This window comes from Gopherus evgoodei, chromosome 10, assembly GCF_007399415.2.
Source record: "Gopherus evgoodei ecotype Sinaloan lineage chromosome 10, rGopEvg1_v1.p, whole genome shotgun sequence".
Taxonomy (NCBI): Eukaryota; Metazoa; Chordata; order Testudines; family Testudinidae; genus Gopherus; species Gopherus evgoodei.
The window spans coordinates 32,335,409-32,354,416 of NC_044331.1; the positions used below are offsets into that span (position 1 = coordinate 32,335,409).

A 19,008-nucleotide genomic window follows, 5' to 3' on the forward strand; every position below is an offset into this window, starting at 1 on the left:
GGAAGGCCAGAAAGAGCCTCCAGATCAAGAATACCCAGGAAATTAACCATTGACTGTAGCTCTGCCTGCAATCCAGTATGGGACAGTTTTCTTCCTAAATGAATTAAGAATAATCTGAAAAATAGGGCATGCTCCTCTTTAATATTAGACATGGACATGTTAAAGAGAAAAAGAAAAATGCCAAGATAAGAATTACTCACTGAATGCTCCCAGCTCAAGAGGGGCATTTGAAACCGAATGAAAAAAACCCTCAGTTGTTGACACACCAACCTATGCTATGAAACAATGCACCCAAGAGAACGACCTGATTTCTTAAAGTAAAAATTCAGTTTTATTTGTATTTTAACAGAAACTTTATAATAACAAGGCAGAGTCTTTCACAAACACATTTCAACTCTTTATCCTTGGAATGGTCATTTTTCTGACCTTCTGCTTATAAGAACTTTGGTAAAGCCAAGCAATGCACTGTCATCTAGAGAAGTACAAGAAAGCAAACAATACCATCAGTCTCGCAAATACAGAGGCAAATTCAAGTTAGCTAGGCAAGTCGAGGATTACAAGATTTCGAGGATTACAGGAAGATGAAGAGCAGAAAAGCACATCTGTGGACATGGATTTCTTTGGTCACAGTTTTCAATCCTCTCCTCCACACAGGTTCAGCAGCGCCCTCTGGTAGTCACCCTTTGTATCTTGCTGCAAAATGAGGGATGAAAAATTAAAATGAAACTTTATGAAGCAATGAAGGTTACATGATGTCCCAGGGTGACTACACTCTACCATGGCCTTGCAGGACAAAGTTCAAGTAGGAGTCTATGGGTACATCTACGCTATGGGATTATTGCGATTTTACATAAACCTTTTTTATAAAACAGATTGTATAAAGTCGAGTGCACGTGGCCACACTAAGCACATTAATTCGGCGGTGTGCGTCCATGGTCCGAGGCTAGCGTCGATTTCTGGAGCGTTGCACTATGGGTAGCTATTCCATAGCTATCCCATAGTTCCCGCAGTCTCCCCTGCCCCTTAGAATTCTGGGTTGAGAGCCCAGTGGCTGATGGGGCAAAAATCGTTGTTGCGGGTGGTTCTGGGTAAATGTCGTCAGTCATTCCTTCCTCAGGGAAAGCAACAGCAGACAATCATTTCGCGCCCTTTTTCCCTGAATTGCCCTGGCAGACGCCATACCACGGCAAACAGGGAGCCCGTTCGGGTTTTTTGTTTCTTTTTTTTTTTTTTTTTTTTTTTTTTTTTTACAGTCACCGTATGTGTACTGGATGCCATGGACAGAGGCGATACTCCAGCACTACACAGCAGCATTCATTTGCTTTTGCATGATAGCAGAGATGGTTACCAGTTGTTCTGTACCATCTGCTGCCAGTGTAATTTGGCAATGAGATGACAGTTATCTGTCATTCTGTACCATCTGCTGCTATCATGGGTGCCCCTGGCTGAGATCGGCCGGGGGCGCAAAAGCAAAACTGGGAATGACTCCCCGAGTCAATCCCTCCTTTATGGTTTCTAAAAAAAGACTCAGTCCTGCCTAGAATATGGGGCAAATGTACTAGAGAAGCAGTGTAGCAGAGAGTACAGCTGCTCTGTGTCAGATACCGCAGAAATGATGAGCTACATGCCATTCACGGGGGGTGCCCCTGCAACAACCCCACCCATTGCTTCCCTTCTCCCCCAACCTTCCTGGGCTACCGTGGCAGTGTCCCCCCCCATTTGTGTCATGAAGTAATAAAGAATGCAGGAATAAGAAACACTGAGTTTTTAGTGACATAAAATGAGGGGGAGGCAGCCTCCCGGTGCTATGACAGTCCAGGCAGGACATTAAGCAGTGTCGGGGAGAGGAGCCCAGCATGCCACTGCAGTACAGAATCTTTTCTTTTCACATGAAAGGGAGGGGGCTGATTGAAGCTCAACCCCCAGTTGCTATGATGAAGACAGTTACCAGCCGTTCTGTACCATCTACTGGGAATGACCGGGAGTCATTCCTATTTTCACCCAGGCGCCTCCGGCCAGCCTCACCTGAAGCCAGCCAGGAGCACTCACGGGTTGATAAGAAGGACAGTTACCAGTCCTACTGCACCATCTGCCACCGGGGAGGGGAGAGGAGCAGATACTTCTCTTCACTGCTGCAGCATCGCGTCTACCAGCAGCATTCAGTAGACATAGGGTGACATTGAAAGAAGTCAAGAAATGATTTCTTTCCCTTTTCTTTCACGTGGGGGGGGGTGGGGCAGTAAATTGATGAGCTATTCCCTGAACCATGCCGGACAATGTGTTTGAACATACAGGCATTGGGAGCTCAGCCAAGAAATGCAAACACTTTTCGGAGACTGCTGGGGACTGTGGGATAGCTGGAGTCCTCAGTACCCACTCCCTCCCTCCCTGAGCGTCCATTTGAGTCTCTGGCTTCCAGTTATGCTTGTCACGCAGCACTGGGTAGCCTGTAGATTTTTTTTTCAAACGCTTTGGCATTTCGTCTTCTGTAACGGAGCTTTGATAGAACAGATTTGTCTCCCCATACAGCAATCAGATTCAGTATCTCCCGTACGGTCCATGTTGGAGCTCTTTTTGGATTTGGGACTGCACTGCCACCCATGCTGATCAGAGCTCCACGCTGGGCAAACAGGAAATGAAAATCAAAATTTCGCGGGGCTTTTCCTGTTTACCTGGCCACTGCATCCGAGCTGAGATTGCTGTCCAGAGCGGTCACAGTGGTGCACTGTGGGATTCCGCCCGGAGATCAATACCGTCGATTCGCAGCCACACTAACCCTAATCCGATATGGTAATGCCGATTTTAGTGCTGCTACTCTCGTTAGGGAGGAGTACAGAAACCGATTTAAAGAGCCCTTTATATCGATATAAAGGGCCTCGTAGTGTGGACGGGTACAGCGTTAAATCTGTTTAACGCTGCTAAAATCGGTTTAAACGTGTAGCGTAGACCAGGCCTATTTGTAGGCTGAAGTTTTCTATAGTGTTTGGCATGTACTATGATAAAAGTGGGACTTGGTATAAAATTAACAACCTAAGGGCAGAGCGCAAAGGGACATGGTTCAATTCTGTCCTATGGTTACCATCTATTGGCTATTCACTAACCTCTTCTGATCGCTGCCAACCTGGAGTAGATTTGAATCAGTAATCTCCTGGCAGAAAGGCTTCTTTATCAAACCCTCATCTGCCCATCCACTCTCCAATTTGGTTCAATTAAGCAAAACACAAAAAACATTTCTACCATTCTAAGTCAAAGGATGTGGAATTGCACTGCTTTTCCCTTTTCCTGAACACTGGATAGAGCCCTGGTCTTATTTGTAATACAATCAGTAAGAAAACAATGCAGCATTCATGAAAGGGGCCTGGTCTACACAAGAAAATTAGGTAATTTAAACTAAGTCAGTCAGGGGTGTGAAAAATCCATGGCCCCTCAGCAGCACAGTTAAGCCAACCTAATTCCCAGTGTAAACAGTGCTAGGTCCATGGAAGAATTCTTCCATCAATTTAGTTACTGTCTCTCAGTGAGGTAGAATCCATCCATCCTGTCAGAGCAGGCAGTCTCTACTCTGAAGCGCTCCAGTGGCACAGCTGAGTCACCGCAGCATTTTAAGCATAGACAATCCCATAGACTAACACACTGTAAGATCTTTCGGACAGGAACTGATCTTTACTATGCATACGCAGAGTAAGAATCAGTTCCTGTCCTAACATTCTTACAGTCTAAATAGACCAGATGGATAGTGTTACCTCCTTTTTTCCGATCCTCTAGCTTCATGGGGAGCAGAGGCACAGAAAAAGTAAGTGACTTGCTTGAGGCAACCCAGTAAAACTATTGCAGAGCTGGTGCAGTCTAACAATATTTTGGGCCCTATTGTAGAGTGAACTGGGAGTTTCAGCAGACTGTGTTCCATTGCTATGGGCATTTGGCCAGAATACACAGCCATAACAGAACGCTAGAGTTTAGTATCTAAGTGGTGGTTAGAATCCTTGTGTGAACCAGTTTAATATCCATCTAGTCCCTAATGGAATACATTGCATGTCACTCCCCAATATAACAATATGGCCTTTTCTTAGGAGATTCAGTGTAAATGAAAGATGTTTGCTCTCTCTGCTAGTAAAGAGGGACAGGGAAACTCCCACTGTATATGAACCAAGAGCATAAGATGTAGTCAGCAACATCAATGCTCGCTCTGTATTGAAAACTGGATGGGCACTGAACAACAACATGTAAAGGACTATCTGGCCCCAAACTGTCTCTGGGGTGGCTCCACAGCTGGGACCACCATTGCCTACTCTGAGAGGGTACTCCCCCTTTTGGAAAAGAGTACCCACATACTTATTTCAGCTTTATGCTGCCCCCAGGACTAACTCTTTCCCAGGGCCAGAGTCTCAGAGAATGCTGTAGGAGAGTGCACTAATAGTGCAGGAGTGGGTGGTGCATGGGTGGATGGTGCGTAGCATAAGTCATCTCAGAAGGTGCCACTTCACCCAGAACGGATATCTTGTTTCAGCATTCCACTGAGGGTAAAAGAATGGGCCTGTTGGACTCAGGATTCTGATTTCAATTCACCCCATTGCCAGGCACCACTCATACAAATATTGGGTGGGAGAAGGAAGTTGAGACTCCTACATGGTGACATGTGTGTGTCCATAACATGACGACAGGTGTGCGTGTGTGTGTCCATAATATATCTGGTGATCAGAGGCACGAGCCGCTGCTGCGAGGTCAGTAACCAGGGAAACAAAGTTCCCAGTTCTCCATCTAATATTTATGAAGGGAAAGAATAGCTAGAGACTTATCTTCCCCCCACTCCTCATGGGCCACAGACAGCAGTTACTCTAGCTCTAGGCCTACAGTAACTTCCACAGACAGCACAGCCTGGAATCAGGCAGGAATGTACATGATCTCTTCTTCCTTGGGCAGCTCCAGAGCAAGCCTGTCTGTGGCTTTTTTTCCCCTCTGTTTGGCTTTCTGGGAAGACCGAGCTTTACCCCAGGGATGTGGACATTTTCCCCCAGCCTGGTGCACAGTCAGCATATGCAGCCTAAAATCTGCATATAATTTTGCTGGCTAGACTATCTGAGTGTACAGCACCTAAAAACCAAGGGTGGGATTTTTCAGAATCGCTCGGCACTGCTCCCTAACTGCTCCCACTGAAGCCAGTGATAAAATTCCCAATGACTTCAGTGGGTGCAATTAGACCAATGCTGAGTGCTTCTGAAAATCCCATACAATGATTATAACAAGGAGCCTTGTGATTTACCTGGATGAAATAATAGAGCGATTTTCCATATTTCCTCTTGAATTCACTCTTAATTTTCAGCATGTCAACCTCCGAGCGGGAGACCATAATCCTGATCAGGATCTTATCACGGGTTCCTTTGCCCTAAAAGCAGATTTACATTGAGAGCTGGAGTACGGTGAAGTGAAAAAACAAAATAACCAGTGTCTTGTAAGGAGGGAGAGAATCTACTGATGAGCTGTACATTGCTGCAGGAAAAGATCACAACCAATTACCCCTTTCTGCATTCACAACACCCTCCTAAAAATCTAAGGATCAAGCTTATTTTCCAAACAATACTGTCCTCCATTTGGTCAATATATTACTGAGCATTTTCCATTATAGCAGAAGCAGTACATTTATATCTTTAGACACCAGCACTGGGACACCAGGAGCTCGTGCAGGAACTGGCACTGTAGCAGGGTACTGGCTTTGCTCTCTATTCATTCTAATCTACAGTTCTTACCCCACCCTCATCACCTTATCTAAGAACATTCCAGTAATGCATTATACCATATGGCTAACATTTGTCCCATGTGGTCTCTCATTCTCTCCCCACGGGGAGAGCACTGCATGCAATTTAGTGCTCTGTTTTAATAGGGTTTTATTTCTGGGGTGTGGGTGTGTGTTTAATTCCCAGTTTCTCTGTTCAGTGAAGGCTAATTAACCGTTACTCTAGAACCTGCAAAAGCACTCTCCTTCAGTGTCACCTCCCCAAAATGATGACAGTGACTGTATTTCAGTGGAGCAATTTAAAAAAGTATTTAGTCTCCAAAGGGCATCCCCCCAAACATTATAACAATTTTAAGTTACAGCTGAGTCAGTCTGAGTCCTAACCATTTGACACCGTTCCATGGAACCCATTTAAAGCACATGGGTCTGAGTCCTAAGATTAAACTATCAGTTCAAAGAGACTCATCACTAATGTCTTTGGCATCTGGAAAGTTTCACTCATACTTGCTTAATAATTCTCTTTCTAGATCTGAGTTTTTATAGTCTTCTTATATAAAACAATCTTCCTCTTCTATCAATCAACCTTGTTTCATCCTTGGGCACCTTCTCTACGGTGTGGTGACCGAACCAGGACACAAAGGTGATCTAACATGTAACAGGGCTCTAAAACAATTTCTTGTGACTTGTGTTCACTGCCTGCATTTTAACATCCCAGAATTCTGGTAACTGCTGGGTTGTAGTCATGCACTTTCCAAAATTTCATTACTCCACTCCTATGCTCACTTTCTCTTGCTATGTATTCTGTGCATGGTGTCTCTTCTGACTCCTACCTACCTATGGGCCAGATACATTTCTCATTCACTTCAGTGGGAATTGGACTGGGCTATAGCTTGTACTTAATTTGAGTGTCAAGCTTTGTTCTGTTTGTTCATCTGCACTCCTAGCTTATCTAAGTAACTCCAGCTTTTGTCACTTTTCTCCACATTAATCGCTGCTTAACCCAGAAACTCCAGACTAAGTTTATTCTGGAAAAAGTGAACACTAATATTTCTTCAAGGTATACATTCCTGGCCTAAGGGAAAATATCACATGAGAGATGAGCGTGGAAAAGCTAACTGATGTTCACCACTACTCTACGCTTTGATGACAACAGAAGATTTGAAATAACATTTGTTGTGGGTTCTACTTTTGCAAGCAGGTGCCATTAGTCTATTATTTTTTGCATTGAATACGTCTGCTGACATGAATGGACAAGATGCATTAGATTAGTTTCTCTATGCATATAATTCTTAAGGCATTCTTTTGAAGAAGGCCAGCCATGATGCCCTCAGTTGGCGTTCCAGTGCCATCTAAACAATCATAGACGTAATGAAGACTAAAGATTAAAATGGAATTAGGCTATGAAGAGGAGCAAAAGAATTCAGTACTAAGAAACAAGACCTTCTTTAGTCCACCGTACCTTCATCGAGTCGTACAATCGGTCAGCAAAATACAACTGCTTGTTCTGAATACACTGGACTGCAAAGTGAAGAACATATTATTGGTTAAATATCCTGCAGACACTCAGATCTGCAAACTAAAAAGGCTTAGATTCCTCCTTTATAGATCTGATAGTTGAACTAGGAGAGGGTTTTCAGAAAGATATGGCTTCCCACTCCCAAAAAACCAAACCAACCAACAAAACCTCAGAGACAAATGATTTGTGTCTGAAACATTTGTTACCTAGAAGTTAATATGTTTAAGTAACTGTATCAAGGAAGGTTTGCAATGTAACCCCAGCTCCCTAAAATCAAATAAAGTATTTGGTCTCCTCAAACTGCTATCACATCTCACTATGATGTCCCCCCAAGATTCAGTCTTTGACCCACACTCTACTTGTCTAACACATTCTGGTCACACACTCTCTGAAAATGTTAATGCAGATGACACCCAAATAGATTTCCTCTTCATGGTTTTGGCTTTTCTTCATTTCTTGTCTTAAACAAGAGCCTGGCTCTACCATAGTTTCTATCAACTCAGTGTATCTGAAACAAATATCCCACTGCCATAACTTCCTTCCACCAAAATGCCACCACCTCAATCTCATTCCACACTCCAAACATCACATTCACCCTTACACTCTTGTCCATTTCATAGAATACAGTCCCAAATCAACCTCCATTTTCTAGTCTCCAAAATCCATGGACTGGCTTCACCACAACACACACATCCCCCCTTCCAGCCACCCACCCTCTCCAATGTTTTTCAACCCTCTAGGTTTCCAAAGAACAAACCCCAAGCAAATATTTATTGCATCAGATTGGAGCTGTAACACCCCTTTTTTACGAAGAACTGAAGGAACAATTCAGTCTCCAATGAAGATTATAAACTGGAGATGAACTAACAGCAGCTCATCCACTTTAAACAGCTGGGTTCTGCCTCATCTCAGCAAGTAGATTGTGAGAGCCTTGGAAAGGTTACACTGAAAGCCACTCTTAACAATCTTAAAGATGGTTTACTTACCAAGATTAAGGAAGGCAACTTCCAGGTCTCCCTTGACCTCCTTCTTGATGCTCTCCAACATATCATAAGGGCTGTAGCTCTTATACCTCTCAAACACTATAATAAGGAAGAAAACAATTAAAAGAACAGAAGTGTACCTGAGTTGGGGAGCAGAAAGACTGTGTGCACAAAAAACTGCACAGTGCAACTAGAGAGGGGCCAGGGGACATTAAGAAGTTTGACCACCAATATCTAGATACTATGCTACCTCCTTTTCATAACCGTGAATGAACAGATACATTTCAGGAAGTTCTCAATTAATCAATGATTTGGGAAAATGTCACCATGTATTAGCTTGGTTTTCTCACTAGGATATATGAAAATCCCTGTGACAGACCGTCCATCAGATAGATATTGGTCCAATCTGCATCTACTTAGCACTGTCGAATTTAGGACCTCAGAAATAAAAGAACCTCTCAAAGGAGTTTCCTGGATGGTGGTTATGTAAACACCAGAGGCCACTCTTGGGAGCCACTGACATAAGCTTTACACGTGTGATGTTTACATATAGCAATTGTGTGCCTAAATGTAGGCCTTTGCGCAAGACTGCAGGAGTGAATTTAGAGACCAATTTTGAAAGTGTAGCTTTTAAGATCTGCTGCTGGGTGTCTATGCATGCTCGAACAGGGACATAAAATGTATTTACTCTAGAGATACAAATGCATTTCTTTTTAAATAGCCATGGCTCAGCAGATAAACTTTTCACAAACATCTCCCTGTTTCCTGGGTTCTTAAGCTTGATTAAATCATTATTGCAACCAAGCAATGACCAACTCCTTCTAACTCCCTGCTATGGAATTCTTTTTCTTTCAACAGTACCTTTCTGGAGGTGGGGAATGCTCCTTTCAGTCATAATATTAATCCACTTAGGAACATCAGTTCCCTTCCTCTTCACACCAGCATCATAGAGGTCCTGTGATTAGAATAAAAAGTGCTATTTTAGCTACCAGGGGTAAAATGAAGGAGCCACTATCCTACTAGAGCCAAATCAGAGGGGAAGGTTAAGTGTAGACACATACTTTACTTAACCACTTAAGGGAATGCATACAGAAGGAATGGACTTACAGACCTGATTCTCAACTAATACAGGTTTTACTTTACTATAATTCCATTGACATCAGTTACTCTTGACCTCCCAAAGAACAGTCAGGTCCTGGGTATAATGGTGACAGGTGAATGGGACGTTTATGTAAAAACGTCAATAAATGTAGTTCATTAAAAGAAAGATTTCTCCAGATTCTCTCTCTGAATCATCTGGGCATCATCATTTCTGAATCTCAGCAGAGGACCACTGACCTATTATGAAACTCCACTAGGAAGTCTCTCTTTGTCAACGTATCCATGGAAGCAATAAGACAGCTGTGTATGGGTGTCGGTGGGAAAGGAAGACCCTACATGGAAATGGCTGAGCTCTCACGATCATGAGTAGTGCATGCTGAAACCAATATTATGTCCATAATATACTAGGGAATACATGCACCTCTCTCTATGTGAAAAAGTAAGCAACACTTTTATATCGTCTATTCAGAGATGTGCAAGATTTATTTTAAAGACATAGTACGCTTTGGGGAGTTACCACTCATCACTAGCACTTACCCTAGCATCTAAGTCAATCAGCTCATAATCAATCACAGAAGTGTCCTCAGACCTTTTACCCTTCAAACAAGAAGAACAAACATTTAGCAAATGTATCCAAATTGAAACAGTGCAAGCTGCTATTTACATTTTTTCTCTTGGTTCATGTCAGCCAACATTTGCCAAATGAGCATTACAACATGTCCCATCTCCATTACAAAGAGCAGTTATGTAGTTACTTTCTTGCCAAATTGCACTGTCATTCAGCATCTGCATCACATTCGTTCAAATTGTCAGTTATGCAGTGATGATGCACATGAATCCAAACTTGCTATCTAGTCAGGAGCTTGGATTTCTGATACAGCTAGTCACAATCAATGTACATGACCCTTCACAACTGGTTAGTGGACTGAGAAACATGACAGAATAAGGAAAACTAGACAGAGAAAAAACACATACTGACTCAGAATATCTTACCTTTGCCAGGGAAACCATCAGCTTGCGGAAGTCACCAGAGGTGTCAGACACAATGTCCTTTTCCAGTTCTGTCTTGTACACTAGAACACAGCAAATATTTTTCTATTTACTGCTGACCCACAAACATTACTCCACACCTTATCAAGGTCAACTGGAGGGATGATACCTGGAAGTTACTTTAGATACTGTATTAGGAAGACATATACGAATAACCAGCTAGTCTATTAAAACACAGCAAGAGGTTGTACAAAGGGTGGCATTGTGGGATCCCTGGTGCCATCCAGGCTTGTTTTGTCAGCACTTATTATTTAAATACAACCACACCACACCGAGGTTCTTGAGTAAGTGTTTTATTACAGCAGATTCAGATCATCAATCATGGATTTTTTAGACTGCATGCAGCTAAGAGACAATTTTATGCAAAATAGCCATAGTTTAAATAAATATGCTTAAATACAAGAGCGCTGTCTGTGTTTCTGGCTGGCACTAAAGCATTTTATTTCTTATTAGAGTAGCAATTTTCTGCATTGCTATAAGGCTACTACTTTCCCTCTGGAGCTCTAGAGGTACCTATGCCTGGATCCCTCTATTTTACCATCTACATGGTTTCATCCAATTCGTCACTATATTATTTTCATCTTATGCCATTAACACACAGCTGTCTTTGTTAATACTTTATTGATTCAGCCACTGCTACTTTATAGAATTGTTTGCAGCTATCAAAGAACAAATATATGACAATTTTCTCCAATTAAAACTAAATAAGACACTTGTTGCTATCCACGAACACATTGGACATCTTTGTTACTGTTTGTGATGAATGTGACTTGAAACATGAAAGGATCATAAGAAATCGTAAGGAATACTAAGGAATGTAAGTTGGATACTAAACTTACATTCAAATCACTTAAATCTGGTTACCCTCAACTGAGAAATGCAGCTAGGAATGAATAATATCCTTCAGCAAAGTTAGGGGGGGAGAATCCATGCTTTTACCAAGTCTTATCCAGATTTCGTTGAATGCCTTTTTTTTGGCAGCTCTATCAATTAAGGTGATAAAAAGGCTTCTTCGATAGATTCCAAAATCAGCTGCTCGACATGGACCAAAACGATGACTAAGATTTTGCTCTCACTTACTCTGATTCTATTTTCCTTACAATAAAAGTAGAAAACAGATTGCGGCTGTTTTCACATGAGAGAAATGATTGGTGGATACTTGTTTACCACAAGGCCTGCAGTTAATTCCAAGGCACCAAACCTTGAGAGACAAATGTCTTCCTCCATGGAAAATGCTTCTGGGATTCAAGTTAATTTCAAGGCAAAAAGGTTAAGTGAAAACAACATTTGGAAGCCATAATTCCAGCTAGCCATCAAGGCACCCTAATTCGTGCATAGTTGGTTATTAGAAAGGGCAGGCAGTGGGTGAAATCCTGGGCTCCATTGACACCTGTGGGTCCATAAATCAGAAGGTCTTAGATGAGGTATTTATGGTAGGCAGTTTGTCCAGGTCATGTTTAATTACACTGAAAACTTCATCAGTTATGCCAGCATAAATACCTCTGCCCGTTGTATTTGACCAAAACACTAGGAATAATGAGAATCCCCAGGAAAGCCAAACTTTCCCCTCACTCATCCAAAAAGAGAAAATGGAAGGGCCTAAGTTCACTGTGTTGAAAACACTAACACATACTTACTTTCCCTGTAGACTTTGTTAATTTCACAAAGCTCCTGGTTTGTCCTGGAGCAGATGATCTCAATGAGAGTATCTTCATCAGTCCCCAAACCCTGAAACACAGGTAAATTTTCACTTGACACTAAAAATGAGCAGACTGCTAGAATGGTACAGAGGCTGGTTTTAGCAATAGGCTACATACTATAATTAGTAGCTCTTCAATTTTGTATTTGAGTTCCTTCAAATCTCTGGGGTTAATGACACCTGGTCCTGGTGACTTCTTATCATTTAATTGAGCAATGTGTTCTAAAACCTTGTCTACTTCTCTGCAATGGTCTTGTCTTTCTAGAGTGCTCCTTTAACATCTTGGTCATCTAGTGACTTCCTGCTTCTGATGAACTTAAAATAATTCTTACCATCAATTTCTGCATCTTTAGCAAGTTGCTTCTCAAATTCTTTCTTGCCCTGCCTTATTATATTTTTTACACTGAACCTGCTGGACTTTGTGCACCTTTCTACTATCCTAATTAGGATAAGACATCCACAATTTTACAGGATGTCTTTTTGCCTCTAACAGCTTCCGTTACTTAGATGGCATGCTTTTGATCCTCTTACTGCCTTTTCTGAGTCGGGGTATACCTCCAGCCTGAGCCACGCAGAAGAGTCAAAGGTTATCTATCTACAGGTCAAAACCCCAGGAAGAGACTCCTCACATTGCATTATTTTACATCTAAAAAATGGAGTAAACTATGAAGAAACCCACCATTCTGTAAGCATGTCTTTAATAATAGAAAAAACAAGAAGTATCTGATACCAAACAATTTACAAAAAGGTCCACACAACAGAAACAGGAAAATCTCCTCATTAGGTTTGTTCTAATAAATATCTGGGGAAGGACTAGAGATTAACAACAAAAATACTTATTATATTTTTGTTTTGCTTTCAGATATATTGATGTTCATATAAACATTCTCTTTTTTGGGGGCGGTGGAATTGAGATAATACTGTAGTTACCACAACCTAATCCTCAACATTAGTCTTTTTCTGGAATAAAACAGGCTATACATATTAACAAGACCTTCCCCCCCATTTCAAACTCTCAAGATCTTTAGAAAAAGTACCCTTAATGCTGAAACTCCAGGAGACTGTGTGGGGCAAATCTTCAGCCAGCTTAACAAATCATCTTAATTTTTGGTTGCATCCTATTTACGGGTTAAAAAAACAGACCCAAAACCTGCATGTGCCAGCACAAATAAATGAGTTTGAGGCCCATCTGCCTGATCTGTGCATGTACGTGCCTGTTTACAAGGGCAAATGTGGATTTCATCCATACAAAAAGAGTTGCACTTGCATTTTAAGGCTAATTTAAAGCCAGAATTGAACATTTGGCCCTGTGCATGGCAATTTGTTGGTGCTCCTTGTTTTTAAGATAGTGATATCCGAAGCTAAACATATCCAAACATATTAGACCAAGACAGCTGAAAGCCCTTCTAATGTATTGGAGTATATCTGATCCCAATGCATACAAATTTAAACACACATTTCCGGTGCCAACCCTCTGCCTCTTCATACATTAGGTATTCTCAAAGTAGGATGAGATCAAGCTTTCCACACCGGTTTCATCACCCTACCCGTTTTGGGGTTTTGGCTATAGAAAACCAGAAGTCACTAAAGCAGCTCACATTTGTTAATGGCTTGGTGAAATCTATTTATAGAACACACCACTATCATCTGCACTGAGACAGGCATACACAGTCATGAGCCACTCCAGACAGCGCAACAGTTGCATCTGTTCCAGAGAACGAGACAGAAAAGCACATCAAAATGTGCAAAGGGTAGAAACTTTGTATGTTTAGAACATGTCACCTATTTGTTCAAAGTATTAGGTCATTAATGCTTCTTCTATGTTTTTGTGGTGTTTATATTGTTACTGTTGCTTTCTATTTTTATTGTCTAAACATGGAGTCAGTTAGACTCTGACACCTGTGTAATATGTGGTTTATTTTAGAATGCATTTGATCATGGGGACACTTAGCCCCCCAACACAAGCACTGTGCAGTGTGCTGCTGAAATTAGGAGAGTTTTAACTTGTTAATAGTTCACTGGCTACAACTGTGTCCATTTTAATTGCATCCCATGTGGGGGGGGGGGTTCTTCCCAATTTTGACATACGAAGGGTCTCCAAGACACCAATACAGAAATAGCTGTGTGATTTTTGGTCCAACATGAGGATTAAGACCAAAAATTGCTCTCACTCTCTCTTCTTTTGTGGTCATTTTTCTCTGTGCTAGTTATTATGGGGGATTTCATGTATTTTATTTCCCCATAAATATTTTTCAATGAACATGATAATGATTTTTTATGAATAAATTCTGTGGGGATTTCTTCTTTTCTCATCTAGGATTCTCCTTGGATTTGGCTTATTAAGCAAACTTCAAATAAAAAAAATTTAATGAGTCAAGCTAAATTAAAGCTCATACATGAATGGCAGCATTTAACAACCACCGCTGAAAACTCTAACAGCAGGCTCAGGATAGCAAGCTTTGTATCAGGGGAAGACCTGGACATATGAGTTTATGAAGAGGACACAAGTACTCAGTCACCAACTGAAAGTATAACAACTACACAATGCTACAAGCAGTGGTTCTGGTGACAGCTTCGCAGCCTGATCTTCCGGCTACAAATATAGTACTGGGACAGTGACTGTCCATAATTAGAGACATATAAATAATCAGAAGATAGATGCTTGGTTTTCATTCTATATCAGGGGTAGGCAACCTATGGCATGGGTGCCGAAGGCGGCACGCAAACTGATTTTCAGTGGCACTCACACTGCCTGGGCCCTGGCCACCAGTCCAGGGGGCTCTGCATTTTAATTTACTTTTAAATGAAGCTTCTTAAACATTCTGAAACCTTATTTACTTTACATACAACAATAGTTTAGTTATATATTATAGACTTATAGAAAGAGACCTTCTAAAAAGTTTAAAATGTATTACTGGCACACAAAACCTTAAATTAAAGTGAATAAACAAAGACTCGGCACACCACTGCTGACCCCTGGTCTATATATATGATGTAGAATAAAATACAGACCCGTATCTGTTTCAGCCAGCAGAGGGCAGCATTTGATTGTCCAAAAGAACCAACTTTTGACTGATTTATTAAATGGTTTTGTTATTACCTGTATCTGACATTTTTCTCTGAGTGAGGATGTCTTAACTAGTTCAGTCTCTTGCTTCCAACTTTAATATAAATTGTTCACACAATTTTTTTTAATTAGTGAAAAAAATAAATTAAAAAAACCCCAAATTTACCTAACCAAGAATATCAAAAATTTAAGTGAGAAAGTGGGTGAGGTAATATATCTTTTGATGGAACAACTTCTGTTGGTGAGAGAGACAAGCTTTCAAGCCACACAGAGCTCTTCTTCAGGTCTAGTAAATGAACTCCCAGCAAGAGCCACTCTACCTTGAATGGTCCCTTGCAACCATAGGCGCCAACTCCGTGGGTGCTCCAGCCCCGGAGCACCCACGGGGAAAAATTGGTGGGTGCAGCTCACCGCAGTCCCCCAGCTCACCTCTGCTCCATCTCCACCTCCTCCCCTGAGTGCACCGCTGCTCCACTTCTCCCCACTCCCTCCCAGGCTTGCCGGGGAGGAGGGGAAATGCGGCGTGCCCGGGGGAGGAGGTGGGCCTGGGGATTTGTGGAAGGGGTTAGAATGGGGGCGGGGAAGGGGTGGAGTTGGGGTGGGGAGGGTGTGGGGGGCAACAACACCCACCCGTGCCAGGTAAAGTTGGGGCCTATTCTCTCAATAGGTTCTAACTACTTATGCTAAACAATCTGCACTACCTTGCATTTTTTGCTGTGACGCTGGCAGTTCCTTTCCTGGACCTAAAGAAGAGCTCTGTGTAGCTCGAAAGCTTGTCTCTTTCACTTACAGAAGTTGTTCAATAAAAGACATTATCTGACTCACCTTTTTTCTCTAATATCCTAGTGCCGAAACGGCTACAAGTACATTGCATACAAAAATTTAAATGACATTTAGAAATATGAAAGCCAAAATATGAGTTTTCTTGTACGATTTTAAGAGCAAATCCTGGCACTGGTAGGTGTTCACAATTTTTTTTGCATGTGCACAAAGTTAGAGTCAGTTTTCAAAGTCGTCCTTTCAGAGGCTCCTAGGGGTGCATAAGAAATATGACTTATCTGTCCCTGTGTTCAGATTCTATGGAGGGAAAGGACTAGGTATGAGACACTCTCTCACTATCACTGATGTGACCCAGTAATTGGAAATGATTTATGTTCTATCATAGGAGTTTTTGACTTTCGCTAACAACTTCTCTATTTTGTTTTAATACTGTAAACACTTTAAAAAAATGTAGAAATGCAATCAGGAAAGTAGTTTGCTTTCCAAATGTTCTTGTACAGGTGCCTATTCAAAGCAGCTGATCAGTTATGTCCTTAGCTGCATGTTCATTCTTCAAAGGCATTTTAAAAATATAAGTGACAAACATTTAGATGAAAAATCTCACCTGGCCCAAGAATTTAACTAGTGGATACTGATTCTGAGTGCCTTATATTGGACACCTGAAAACTGTAGCACTTAAAAATACGTGGCCATTTTTTAAAATCATGGCCTTAGGTGGCAATTCCAAAGGATGATGACAGACTTGGAGCAACTTTAATTTCAGCGCTCATTTACCTTCATGGCAGCTTTCAGTTCAGAAGCATCATACTGAGCCGGTGTCTTCAACAGGCCCAAAATCACTGCCTCCAGATGACCTGAGAGAGCTGACTTCAGTGCTGCAGGAAGTTCCTTTACAAAAATAAAAGGAGAAAATGATTAAAGCTCATTTTTGACCTCCAGACAATTCTGCCTTCAGTGATTGTGAATCTCCAAGAGTGTTACTGCTTTTCCTGGAGAATGGACAAGGAAACAGAAGACAGGGTCTTTATTCAGTGAAGTCTAGAGAAGAAAAATGGGGCAAGTGGAGTTTCCTTCACCTCCCTAAAGGAAATTATCACCAATCTGCACCAATCCTCACTGCTAGAGAGAATAATAAATAGATGTGTCCATTTCCTAAGATGTGGTGAAACTCCAGGAGCTACAGCTTAGAGTTCACATTATCTTATAGTTTTCAGGTCTTATTTTAAATTACACAGATTAATTGCACTGCCATGCAGTTAAGAAACTCCAAATCCTTATCATCAGTTTTGGACCCAAGTCAGTTAGTAACCTCCCTAATTTGGAGTTCTTAAAAGGACACAGTTGAGTTCATTGCAGCTGTTTGATGTCTCATATGAACAAGTTTTGGTAAAAAGGAAACAAAAGAAAGGCCATTATGACCTCAACCAAGTTCTGCAGAAGCTCAGCTCAGAAAGCGAGAAAGAGCCTCTTTAATCCATTCCAGCAGAGTATGATCGAATCCAATTAATTGTGCGTGCTGTCTAATCTTTGCATTTCAGTGTAAAGGCTAAAAAGCATACAAACCAATGGGATTAGAAAAAACAGTTTAATTCAAATGAGTTTAGGAGTGTTAATTTCTTTCTCCTCCCCTCAGCTTTCAAACTTTGGGCTTGTCTACATGGCACTGGCAAAGCGCACTAGAAGGGAGTGATTTGTAGAATGTTCTAATTTCCCCACGTAGACACTCCTGGTGCACGCTAAAAGGCACCTAGTTTGTGTTGATGGGAATCCAGTTCCAAACAGGATTATGCTGACATAAATGAGCACTATTAGAGGACACCAGCAGGTGTTAACACAGGGCAGCTAGAAAACACCCTTCCAGTTTGCTTTGCTGCACCATATACACATGCTCTTAGTTTCCTTTAAACAAATTTCTGCTTCAGTGTTGGAAGCAACAAATCAGGCACAATTTCAGGGTAACACTGACACATGAAGCACACATCAACACTCCTATGGGGACCAGAGTTAAGTACATTAATGTTTCGTTTGATACCTCTTCTCTCAAAGAGAGAATGCATCTAAATATCTTCCAGCCATTTTATGCACAGCTTCAAAGCAGTGAGCCAAGGGCAATGATGCCATAACCCTGCACATGCCGTCATTACCAGAATAAGTGGTCGCAAGCACCACGGCTAGGTATATGAAGTGCTGAGGACTAAGTCTATCATAAGTGAAGCTCCCTAGCCGGATGTAGAGAGAAATATCAGTAACGTTCTCTTATGCTTACAGTAAGTGATCCCTTAGCTCTGGGAGCTTCATTCAATGCTACTGGCATTTCCTGACCAGTTGGGCTCAGGAAAACAGAGCTTTTAGCTGACCACAAGAATCTGCTGTGAAGCCAGAAAGTCTCTTTTCCAGCAAAAACTGTGTGTTATGCACACTGTAGGTGCCAGTTTAAGTGAGTTTCCAGGGTCTGTCTTTGAGAGATCTCTAGCTCGCTATTCATCGTAGATCCTTTAGGAGAATAAGACAAGTGTTCATTCACTTGAGCCAAAGATAGATTAGTACAGCCCTGGTTTGGGATAAAATGCTAATGGAAGGGCTGGAAATTACTCCGTCTACATCCTTATTTCTAACTGCAGTGATGGAATTGTAGGGAGACAGTGGTAAGATCAGCTAGCAGCAGCATAATTCCCACATATCCAGCAGGGGATCCTTCCTGCCATTCTCTGCCACCGCTAGAAGTGAACCCAAAGGGAAACAGCAGGAAGCAAACACTTGCCAAGCTGCTCATTATTAAATCTCACACTTACAACCAGCAAAATTTTCCAGATTATTAGACTATGGCAGCACAATCCCAAACGACTGTTGGCGAACGGATTCCCTATAGAGTTACAAGGGGCAGGGGCTGCAGAGCTCTGTGCAAAGACACACACAGACAAGGCCCTAGGCAGCTTTGGATAACTTCCAGAACACATCTGGAAAGGGAGGCTTTAGCAGCTACATGGGCAAGGGATGCTGGTCCCCAAGAGAAAGAGGGTCCAAACAGGGTTTGAGTTTTCATGAATGGGAAAGGAGGTGGATTTATGAGACACACCCTTT

General features: G+C 41.7%; 1 protein-coding gene across 2 annotated transcripts in view; it reads right to left on the bottom strand.

The window, feature by feature from the left end:
* Nucleotides 1-305: 305 nt before the first annotated feature.
* The window catches only part of ANXA2 (annexin A2), a 52,399-nt gene continuing 33,696 nt past the window's right edge, over nucleotides 306-19,008 (bottom strand). Inside the window, exons 5-13 of one of the 2 annotated variants that reach the window (XM_030578489.1) lie at nucleotides 16,702-16,815; nucleotides 12,019-12,109; nucleotides 10,325-10,404; nucleotides 9,869-9,928; nucleotides 9,092-9,185; nucleotides 8,234-8,329; nucleotides 7,191-7,249; nucleotides 5,261-5,383; nucleotides 306-693 (exon numbers count right to left, since the gene is read on the bottom strand). In XM_030578489.1, coding sequence (XP_030434349.1) covers nucleotides 634-693; nucleotides 5,261-5,383; nucleotides 7,191-7,249; nucleotides 8,234-8,329; nucleotides 9,092-9,185; nucleotides 9,869-9,928; nucleotides 10,325-10,404; nucleotides 12,019-12,109; nucleotides 16,702-16,815 — 777 coding nt within the window. In that variant the 3' untranslated portion in view covers nucleotides 306-633. Of the gene's footprint in view, nucleotides 694-5,122; nucleotides 5,384-7,190; nucleotides 7,250-8,233; nucleotides 8,330-9,091; nucleotides 9,186-9,868; nucleotides 9,929-10,324; nucleotides 10,405-12,018; nucleotides 12,110-16,701; nucleotides 16,816-19,008 lie in introns of those variants that run through there. The other variant, XM_030578488.1, reaches the window with a different exon arrangement.